The sequence below is a fragment of the Talpa europaea genome (genome assembly GCF_964194135.1).
Source record: "Talpa europaea genome assembly, chromosome: 10".
NCBI classification, from domain to species: domain Eukaryota; kingdom Metazoa; phylum Chordata; class Mammalia; order Eulipotyphla; family Talpidae; genus Talpa; species Talpa europaea.
This window is the reverse complement of record NC_140077.1, coordinates 103,435,514-103,447,209: the sequence shown is the minus strand read 5'-3', so window position 1 is coordinate 103,447,209 and position 11,696 is coordinate 103,435,514. Positions and strand designations below refer to the sequence as shown.

The window sequence follows — 11,696 nt, the reverse complement described above, 5'->3', positions numbered from 1 at the left end:
GTTTGGCATCTGACACATGATTCAATGAAGGCCGGTTCACTCATTCGTTCTATAATTTTTATTGACTACCTGCCATGTCTATCTTGCTCACCAGTGCTTTCCCAGCTCCTCAAACAATGCCCGTCACAGAACAGGCTCTCAAGAACAGTTTGTGCAATAAATGTTACCGCTCTTTTCTTACGGAATGTACATTATAGCAGTTGCTTTTTACCTCCTTGCTGCTGATGAGAAGAATGTCAGAATAGGAAAGGGTGTGACTATAAAGGAATATTCCTTTAATGCTGTACAGGGTTCTATATATGCTAGAAGAAACTTAAAAAAAACCCAAATTTCTGGAAATTAAATACTGATTCAATTGCTAGTTTGTGAATTATCAATGCCTGAAAGTGAATATGATATTACTGCAAAAGAAAAAAAATTGTTTTAGTCTTCCTAACAGGTAGGTAGTCTTTTTAAGTAACAGGAATCTAACATCATTAACCTAAAACCTTGTTCAGATTATTAAAGTAATTTTTTCTGTCACATTTTAAAGGGAAGAAGTCTTGTATCTTATTTCAATTAATACATGTGCATATATTTGCTCTCTCAGGTAGTTTATTCTCCCCCCAAATATTAAAATATTAAAACTAAAAGAACAATGCTTACTCACTAGTAGTAAATGGGGCAGAGATTTCAAAGAATCCAATCCAGCATTTTACTTATTTTACTTTTTTAAAAAAGATGTATTTATTTATGCATACAAGAGCTGGGGTGTAGGCCAGAGGTGGGGAGGGGGGTGAAAAGATTCACCAGAGACAGAGTGGGGAACAGAACAGGTGGATGGACTGAAATACACTGCTGAGGGGAGCAGTGGACAGGAGAGGTCTGCTGTGCCATGTGGATGAGCCCCTGGCCTGGCCAGGGATTGAACTCGTGCTGCAGTAGATGCAGATTGCTTCATAGTGCTAACGCCCAACCCCTCTAGCCACCAGGGAGCCCCCTTCCTTCAAACTCAATATTTTGTTTCTATAAATCTGTTAGAAGAGTTTGGGATGAGAAGAGAAGAAAAAACGTAGCGGACCTTAAATTCTTATCAAAGTTCACTTGAACACAACGTCTAAAACATTCTCTCCTGCCAAATCTGAATGACCTATCTTTTCAATGAAATCATTTCAAAACCAGGAAATGCTATAAAGCACACTTCCTGGGGGTTGTGCTGTTGACTTTGGTGCCCTGTTGATTCTTGTGGGAGTTGTTAATCCTGACTGCAAAAAGCAAATGAAAAGATGACAATGATGCATTCGGTGGCTTAGAGGAAATGATGCAAAAAAAGGTGCCACATCTTATGTTTGGACTTCTATTTGAAATAGATGTATGAAGGCTTCAGTGACATTAAAGTAACATTGTTTTATAGACAATATAAAATACAACATCACACAAAATATAAGCTATGATATAAAAATAAGATTTTAAAATATGTATATAATCACCATAATAATAATATTATTATCACCATAATAATATTTTGATTTAGGAATCTGTAATCTACTAGTTATGTTAATAATGTTTAGAACTTATGGAACATTTTAACTTATATTAATAAAGGATAAAATATGAAAAGTGGTTAGAGCAAAAAGAGCAGATGACATTTCTTTTTGAAGTCTGTCAGAGATGAAATCATGGATTGTAGTTTTATTTTTCTGATTAACATATAAAGAGAAAATAAACACATGGTGATATAACAATATTCTTGATTTTAGTGACACATTTTAAAACTGAATTACATAAATGTTCAAAACATAGAAAGCTCATAATGTTAGTTGATGCCTTGTGAAAGGTCCAGCTTTAAGTGCTTGGGTTCAAAATGTTTTCTTCCTGATGCATTTTCCATGAACTTTTGTAACATCCACATTCATTTTCAGGAAATGTGTGATACACCACTCTTTTAGGAATGTCTCCATTTCCCATCATATTGTCCAATGAAACTTCGGAGAACTTTTGAAGAACTTTGGAGGTTCTAAATTCAGCCAACAATGAAGAACAGTTGTATGACAAGTAAATAGTCCTGCTGGGAAGATGTTGCTTAAGTGATAAAATGTTTCAGCCAACAAATGAACCCAAAAATTAAACATTAACTAAGGAAGGTAACCATTTCTAAAGTCATACCTAACTGAGCACACAGGTATATATAAGATTGAAGATCTCTCGATTAAGTCCACAAGCAAAGGATGTTTTCTTGGAACGTTGAAAAATTTAAAATCATGAAACATCTATTGCTGCTATTATTATGTATTTTTATAGCTGGGTCCCAAGCTGTCAGTGACTACGATGAGGTGACTTTAAAAAAAATTTATATTACTGCTATTTTGTTTTTAAAATATTGTTTTAAATATTTTACATAGTGTTACTAATATTAATATAAAATACAACTGAATGATATAATCAATCATATGTTAATATTTGCTTTAATGATATTTACATTGGTTTTACTTATGAATTGAATTGTTAATTCATAGAGCTGTTTTATTTGAAGAACACTAAATAGCATTTCTTATATAAAAGTGAAATAGTAATTTACTGTTTTCTGGTTTATTTCCTTTATTTACCAGGATGAAGAGCCTGGGTCTAAGGTAAGATGTACTTTCTCACTTGTTTTTCTGTGTTCTATGATTTTCATTTAGTTCTAGCAATATGTTATATAAAATTATAATGATAAAAATCTGAAAATTTTGCAAACTATAAAATAATAAGAGCAATATTTTCAAAGAACAAAAAGCTGTGGTAACTTTACCGCTTTGGTAAAGGAGGGTGATATCTGAGTCCTAAGATCACTGGCTATTTATGAATAAAAATTATTAGCTAAATATGAAATCAGAATAAATCAAGCACAATGATAGAATATGAAACAGTGCTCTTTTTTAAATGAGAAATTTTACTATAGGTATTATTTATTGTTACCATCAATGCTAGGAAACATATCGTTTAGGTTAAGTTATTCATTTATACACTGGTTTTTCCACAAGTACTATCTTGGGTGATTTTTTTCCTATTGGTTTGAAGATATCACAAATACAGAAATGCATATAGGGAAATGAATATTTAATGAATGCTTTTTTATTATCAAATGATAATAAAATATTATCATTTTGTCATCAAATTTCTTGTATATAACATAATATTGTCACACTAGAACTAAGTGTACACAGTGATATTTAAATGAAGTGACTCATTTTGGAGCATTTGTTGAATTTGAAGGGAAGCTAATTGTTCTAATTATCAAACTATCTTGAGAGAGAAAGATAGTGATCTGGCTTGTTTATTTAGTAATAAAAAAGTTAAGTAAATAATGTGTGAGAGCAAATTTTGATAAAGTATTAGGTTTTTATATTTGTGCTCACCAACAGAAATAGTTTAATAGTTTAGGCTCCAAAGTGGTTATGTCAGTAACTGGTATTCATAAACCTAAATACCCACACCATTTCTTTAAATATGTTTCATTTCCTTCTCTCTAGTAAAACTACACCATCAATACTACCTTTCTAAGGGCACTCTGAAGTAAAAGGAAATTATTCTTCTTTTGTTATAATTTGATTAGTAAAAAGCAGGTGAATCACATTTTACAAAATTCCTTAGAAGAGCTCAGGCTGGGATCGGAAGTCTTTGGTGTGAAATATGCATATTTTTCCTAAGTCTTTGCACATCATGATTTTTATTGCAGTCACATAGAACAGATACGATAAGTTCAGTAGCTGAACACAGGAATCTGGAGCCAGCTTCCTGGGGCTTAAATCCTAGTACCTCCTATGCCCTTACACTAAAATGTTAAAGATTATAATCATTTAATTATTAAATGACAATAAAATCCATAGAGCCCTTCTATGACTCCTTAGCTTGCATAATAGCTGGATATCTCAGTCTCTGCTTGAGATTTAGTTACTTACTAATTTGTAATTAAACCCAATAGGACATAATTACAAAGACCAAATGGTGGTATAGTTGTTCAAGTAAAAACTTTTAAATTGCATTGCATGTTTTCTCTTCACTATCTCTTACTATAACATATACATATTTTTTTCTAAATACAAGAAAATCACAGTGCTTCATAAAGAAATCATATAGTAAATCCTGTGAGAATGGTTTAACACATAATTTTGTTGATAGAAAAAAATGAGATTGGAGTTAACTGTAGAGAAGTCTCTTAACTATAGTATCTTTTATAAATGCTTCTAATAAAAACAGAAAGTACAGGTTATGTGGCAGGTACTCTCCTGACCTTATCAGATAAAATAAATAATTTAATCCTTATAGTAATCTTATGAGGCTGATGTTATTATATACAGCATTGTTCCTATCTTTCAGATAAGGAAACAGGACACATGTAAGTTAACTGGCCCCAGAGTTTATAGCTTGTAAGTGGTAGGGCAAAGCCCTGAATCCAAGCAAACTTGCCCCAGTGTCCTGTATTCCTCTTCAAAACATTTAAGTTAAAGGTTGTCTTATTACAAATAAAGTCTAAGTACACTTTACTTTATAACTAAATCTGTGTTACTTCTTAAATATGATTACTCAGGAGTTAGCTGAATTAATCATCAATTCATAAAAATTAAAAGTGAGGAAATAATGGACAATAATTATAGGAGCTGAGAAATTCAAGTGGGTTGAGGATATTTGTTATTCCCAATAGTATAGATTCCTTCAGATTTTGTGTATGAATAGGTATAACTTTGAGAATCTGAGGTCATTCTTCATCATGACTGATGTAGCTTTAAGTTAGGATATCTTTTGAAGAACAACCTCAGGTAAAGATTCTTTTGCACAGTTGTTTTTTCTACCATTATTAAAGAGAACTAAGCAGCCTATTGATTTACCAACAACTAACCAGTAGATGAACCTTAAGCAAATCATCAGTTTTATGATAAACTGAATTGAAAAATAAGGGTGTTGGATTACTACATCTCAGCTCTCATATAACCCTTCATTTTGTTCTGCCTGTTTCTCGACAGGCCTCTCCGGATGCCCGTGGCCATAGGCCCCTTGACAAGAAGAGGGAAGTGGCTCCCAGCCTGAGACCTGCCCCAGCTCCAATCAGTGGAGGTGGCTACCGTGCTCGGCCTGCCAAAATAGCTGCCAGTCAGAAGAAAGTGGAAAGAAAAGCCCCTGATGCTGGGGGCTGTCTTCACGCTGACCCAGACCTGGTGGGTGCATGGTGCTTTCCCCAGAGTCGGGTCCCCCAGGCAGAGAAAGCCTGTAGTTGTGACTTTCCCCTGTGTCACTGACTCACAGTACCATGTTCGTTTGCTTATTTTGGAAATAAGATACAAAACGTAAACTACCTGGGCTGTGGTTAAGGGTTGCCTTCTAGTTTCTTTCTTCTGGTCCCAAGATTACACTTAGGATACCTGGATGTTGCCTTTACTTTCATATTTTGCCCACTTTTTGGGTAAAATTTTCAGCCTAACTTCATTCTTTCTGTTCTCAGGACTATTTTTAACCTTTGTAGGAATATGATGATGACTCTAGAATTTCTGGTCTTACACACACACACACACAAAAATCAAAGTTTTTCTCTTGCTTAATGGTTTCCTCAAATGTCCACTGTGTTATATTTTCACAACTATCCATAACTCAAATCCTTCATCTAATGCCTGCTATTTTCTTTGTTTTCAGGGAGTGTTATGTCCTACAGGATGTCAGCTGCAAGAGACTTTGGTCAGACAGGAAAGACCAATCAGAAACAGTATCGATGAGTTAAATAATAATGTGGAGTCCGTTTCCCAGACCTCTTCTCACAACTATCAGTATATTACTCTGCTAAAAAACATGTGGAAAGAGAGGGAGAAGCAAATGAAAGGTAGATATCCTTGCATTTCCTGCTTGAATTATGTATAAAATTAGAACATTAGACTGGCACGAGCGTGCGTGATTGTAAGAAGATTAGCATTTTTGCATTAGCTAAAATAGTATTTTTATTGGTCTCAGTATGAGCCTGATCACCCCAAGGTCCTTACCTTGACATCTTCCCTTGCAACTTGCCAGAGAAGCAATCCCAACTCAACTTTCAGTCTGGAATCATCAGCAATGCAGGGATAATTTTCTATAAAAATTTTACTATGATTCTGTTTTCAATCTTTAAGAAACTTTTGACTCAAAAGATATTATTTACAAAGTAAAAATTTGGCATTTGTGAATTTAGCATTTTATGTTTTGATATACTCATTTGCATAGAAGATAATGGTACCTAGCTTTTAAAGTTTGAGTTGTGAATGTTGAGTGCTATTGGCTTTGTTGTAAAGCATCAACAGTGAATGAGCCTGGCATAGGCATCTCAGTGAGTAGCACACCCCAGTTTTAACATTTTTCAAAGAAATATGGTCTCTTTCTTATAAATTTCAAGGCTCTGCTCTACTTATATTGGATAGATGAGTAAATCAAGTGTATCCATTCCATAAGATGTTAATTTGCATTTTATTGTTTTTTTATGAGGATAAAATATTAACCATTCCTACCTAACTTAATTTTTTCAGATAATGAGAATGTAATAGATGAGTACTCCTCTGTGTTGGAAAAGCACCGAATATATATAGACGAGACTGTGAATAGCAATATCCCAACTAACCTTCGTGTGCTCCGCTCAATCCTGGAAAACTTAAGAAGCAAAATACAAAAATTAGAATCTGATGTCTCAACTCAGATAGATTACTGCCGCACCCCATGCACGGTCAGCTGCAATATCCCTGTGGTATCTGGAAAAGGTAACTGGTTAATAAACATAAGTTGATGGGGGGAGAGGGAAGAAGAACTCACACTGTCTAAGAATAAGAGAAAATTTAAGATCCTAATATCATGAAGCACATCATGAAAATATCCCTAGTTGTTGTGTTCTGACTTAGCCCAATGCATTTGCCAGCTTTGAACAGCAAAATGTGTTGTAATAATGGGTGGCTTAGTGGAGTACTGTACACAGTTGCCTTATTCCATGGCAGAAACCTAGGTAGGTGGAGGAGTTTCTCCATTCCACTTGTCTAGAAGCTCATGGATATCCCAGGAAACAAAAGATAGAGAAGAACTTTCTTCATCTCTTTGGCAGATAAGCTCCTCCAAACTGAGCTTAGTTGAAAGAAAGAAAGAAAGAAAGAAAGAAAGAAAGAAAGAAAGAAAGAAAGAAAGAAAGAAAGAAAGAAAGAAAGAAAGAAGGAAGGAAGGAAGGAAGGAAGGAAGGAAGGAAGGAAGGAAGGAAGGAAGGAAGGAAGGAAGGAAGGAAGGAAGGGAAAAAGAAAAAAATATTCAAGTTCTATAACTTATTTTCAAATGTCTAAAATGAAACATTTCTTAGTCATTTATGCAAGCAGTTATCTTTTGAAATTGGTGACTAAAGAGCAAGCCACTAGCTTGTAGGTCCCTGAGTATGATATGTTGTCTTATTACAGAATGTGAGGAAATTATCAGGAACGGAGGTGAAACATCTGAAATGTACCTCATTCAGCCTGACAAAGCCATCAAGCCATATAGAGTATACTGTGACATGAACACAGAAAATGGAGGTTTGTATTTGGCAGTTGTTGATCTATTGTTCCGTAATGATGTTGATACCACAGATTGCCAGGAAATACAACCTAGTGTTAATATAATTAACAATATGCCATTTGATTTGGAAATCAAGCTGATATTTTAAAAGTTATAAAATATCTATGCATCACAATTTGGGGTAAGAGAAAATACTTGTAGTTTCCAAAGATTTTAAGAGTTTTGTAGTATCTTTATTGAGTTTTTTAGCAATATCATATAGAATCTTTACCTACTTAAAGGCTCCGTGCTGTTTGATCACATACACAAAAATAAAAATCATTTGCGATGTTATCTTGCTATCAAAAAAAAATTTCCTCTCATATTTATTTCCTTATTATATCCATTTTGGAGCACTAAGTATAGGTGGACATAACATGGATTAAATGGGCAAGAAATTCAGATATTCCCATCACAGCAATGATACTTGTTATTGGTTAATATGTGCTGTTTTGTTCCTTTTAACCAAAGGATGGACAGTAATCCAGAACCGCCAAGATGGCAGTGTTGACTTTGGCCGGAAATGGGAACCATATAAACAAGGATTTGGAAATATTGCAAGGAATGAAGAAGGAAAAAATTACTGTGGCTTACCGGGTAAAAATTATTTGTTTGTTTTTTCTAACCTGGTAAGAAATGCAAAATAAAATCCTCCTATTTAGAATGGAGGTTTTTCCATTTAATGTAGGGAGTCTTTTTTAGAAGTTTTAGGAGATGAAGAAGAATTTACAAAAAGAGTGTGAGGAGTAAGAAAGAAGGCTTTTTTTTTATTTTCCAAGGGTTTTCAAAACTTATTGGTGACATTTTATTTGTTTTCCTTTTAGGTGAGTATTGGCTTGGAAATGATAAAATTAGCCAGCTTACCAGGATGAGACCCACGGAACTTTTGATTGAAATGGAGGACTGGAAAGGAGACAAGGTGAAGGCACACTATGGAGGCTTCACTGTGCAGAATGAGGCCAACAAATACCAGCTCTCGGTGAACAAATACAAAGGCACAGCTGGCAACGCCCTGATGGATGGAGCTTCTCAGCTGGTGGGAGAAAACAGAACCATGACCATTCACAACGGCATGTTCTTCAGCACGTATGACAGAGACAACGACGGCTGGTAAGCCCTGGGTCCTGCCCCCTGTTTTATTTTATTTATTTTTTAAAAAGATTTATTTATTTATTTATGCACACAAGAACTGGGGTACAGGTCAGAGGTGGGGGGGTGAGAGGATTCACCAGAGACAGAGTGGGGAGCAGGACAGGCAAATCGACTGAAACACACTGCTGAGGGGAGCAGCGGGCAAGTCAGGAGAGGTCTGCTACGCCATGTGTGTTCAATCCCCTGGCCGGGGATTGAACCCAGGCAATAGCAGTGACAGTGCTGAGACTTAATCCCTAGACCACCAGGAAGGCCTTGCCTGCCACCTGTTTTAAAAACCACCACTAATATTGTTACTTGGAGTCATCAGTGATAGCAAATGTCACTTGCAGCAATCATTTCCTGGGCACTGACTGCATGTCATCCACTGGCCAAAATGCTTTAAGTACAACCTGAAAGCCTCAACTCTCAGATGGCCATTCCTCTTCTTCTTCTCACTTTAAGATGAAGTCTACAGAGATTTACTCAAAGCTTAGATAACCATAAAAGGTAGAAATGGGACTAGGGCACAGCTGCTTCGTGAATAGTGTTTCTCAAACATATCTCTATATGTGCCTTATATTCTAATGTATCTATGAAAACCTGCCTTTGGGGGCCTCCCCTGGTGGCACAGGCAGTTGAGCGCCACTCTGTGAAGCTGTCCACAGCCTCTGCAGCGCCGGTTCAATCCCGGCCAGCCAGCGAGGGTCCCACATGGCACACAGACCTCTCCTGCCACGCCCGCTGCTCCCCTCAGCAGTGTGTTTGGTCAGTCTTCCTCTTCTGCTCCCTGCTCTGTCTCTGGTGAATCCTCTCACCCTCCCGTGCATCTGGCCTGTACCCCAGTTCTTGTGTAAATAAATGGATAAATCTTTTAAAAAAACAAAAACAAAAACATAAAAAACCTTCCTTTGGTTTTCCAGGTTTCTCTAATACCAAGGGATTTAAAAACTATCATTTCAGTATCAGGTAGCAAATATAATCTCTAGGGGAATTTGCCACATAGGCCGGTTGTCTCCCTTGCTTACTCTGGGGCAGAGAAGGCTTTGCATGTTCACAAGGCCTTACCTAGGGGCCGTGGGGAGGAGCACCACGCACAGCAAGTCTCTGCTGGTACTTTGCAAAGAAAAACTTGTCAGCACCGAGTGTCAAATAACCCAAACATGTCTCCTTCCAGGATAACTGCAGATCCCAGTAAACAGTGTTCCAAAGAGGACGGTGGCGGATGGTGGTACAACAGGTGCCATGCAGCCAACCCCAACGGCAGATACTACTGGGGCGGGCAGTACAGCTGGGACATGTCCAAGCATGGCACGGACGACGGTGTAGTGTGGATGAACTGGAAGGGCTCCTGGTTCTCCATGAAGAAGATCTCCATGAAGATCAGGCCCTTCTTCCCGCAGCAGTAGCCTTCCCTGACCCCACAGAGCTTTTTATTCTTCTATATGTAACACCATTTTTGTATATTATGTCACTGGAATTTTCTTTCATACCTTATATCCCCTAAAACTGTCAAAAGGTTGTGAGTGTGACTTTTTGGAAAAGGCATTGAGGATAACTAAAATTAAAAATAGCTCACCATTTTCTTTTGTATGCTTCATTGATATGGCTCACCATGAAGTAACTGAACAAGTCATCGTGGACACTGTCCACAACCTCACTTGCAGCTGATTATGAAAAGATTCCAATTAGGAAGAGATTTTTGTCCTTGCTGTAGAAAAACTGTGAGGGAAATGAAAACCATATGTTGAAAAGTCCACTTTTTAAGTCTATTTATTTATGTAAGATTTGTCACAAAAACTTTGAAAAAGATTTGTGAATTAAACCAGTCTCTGTTACAATGAATTATTGTTTACTTATTTTGTAATCCACATGGCCAATGAGTTAGGCTTTGAACTTGTAAGAAAAGAGAACTGTTCATAACCTCAAGTACCTAATAAACTGGAACTGAAGAGTTCCAGGATTCAAAATCTTACAGGTGGTAAAACTACGGCTCCACCACTTAGCCAGGCTCGGAGATCCCCCAGGATAGTCAGGAAGTCCCTGTCATTTGTTTCTCTCTTTTTTTTTTTCCCAAAGATTTATTTATTTATGCATACAAGAACTGGGGTATAGGCCACAGGTCTCGGGGGTGAGAGGATACACCAGAGACAGAGTGGGGAGTAGAACAGGCAGACTAACTGAAATACACTGCTAAGGGGAGCAATAGGCAAGTCAGGAGAGGTCTGCTGCACCATGAGGGTAGCTCCCTGGCTGGGGATCGAACTTGTGCTACAGTGGCTGTGGATAGCTTCATAGATTGCGTCTTAACCCCATGCACCACCAGGGAGGCTCCCTGACATTTGTTTCTTGGGGGAATCAATGATGCAGAAGGCAGCAATTGCCTATTGCCCTGGAAGCCAGGCTGGCTGACCTTGACAGGTTTAGGTTTTTGACACAGTCACACCAGAACTCAAGTAGAGTAGGTCTTCCATTCTTTCTACTTGTCCCCAAGAACTGAGTATATCAGCTCAATATTTCTCTTCCTTGTATTTGTTCTTCAATCTCTTCGTTCCAACTCTCCTGGGCAACCCTGAACCAAGGTCCTCCTTTCTGAACTGGAAGTTCCTGTAGATGAACTTCATCATGGTCACTGAATTCTATGGAAACTTAGTGTCCCGAAGTGCAGCCTCTTACCCTTTGCTTCTAAGAAAAGCTTATTCATTTCTATCATGAAAATGTCACTCTCTCAATTCCTCATTAACTCCAACTTCAGCTTATACCTGGTTTTGTTGCTATAAGTTCAGTTCTACCCTACCGGGATGCTATCTGTCTATTATTCTGCCATCACATATATTGTTCTGAAAACAGAAAATTCTGACTATGTTATTTTCCTGCATGCTATTAGCGTCTTGTTATCTAAATGTTAAAATCCAGATTCCTTAGTTGGGGATGAAAATGGTTTGCTGCTTGGCCCCAGCACTGTCCCCGCCCCCTGCACTATGCACCAGCGGTTACATCACAGTGAATTTTTCCACCACTCC

General features: G+C 37.2%; 1 protein-coding gene across 1 annotated transcript; it reads left to right on the top strand.

The window, feature by feature from the left end:
- Positions 1-2,207: 2,207 nt before the first annotated feature.
- FGB (fibrinogen beta chain) lies at positions 2,208-10,235 on the top strand (the record flags this gene model as incomplete). Its single annotated transcript, XM_084245313.1, has 8 exons — positions 2,208-2,312; positions 4,983-5,174; positions 5,647-5,830; positions 6,504-6,731; positions 7,407-7,520; positions 8,014-8,139; positions 8,367-8,652; positions 9,851-10,235. The coding sequence occupies 8 exons, from the start codon at positions 2,208-2,210 to the stop codon at positions 10,080-10,082; spliced, it is 1,467 nt and encodes a 488-aa protein (XP_084101439.1). The 3' UTR covers positions 10,083-10,235.
- Between the last annotated feature and the right edge of the window lie 1,461 nt (positions 10,236-11,696).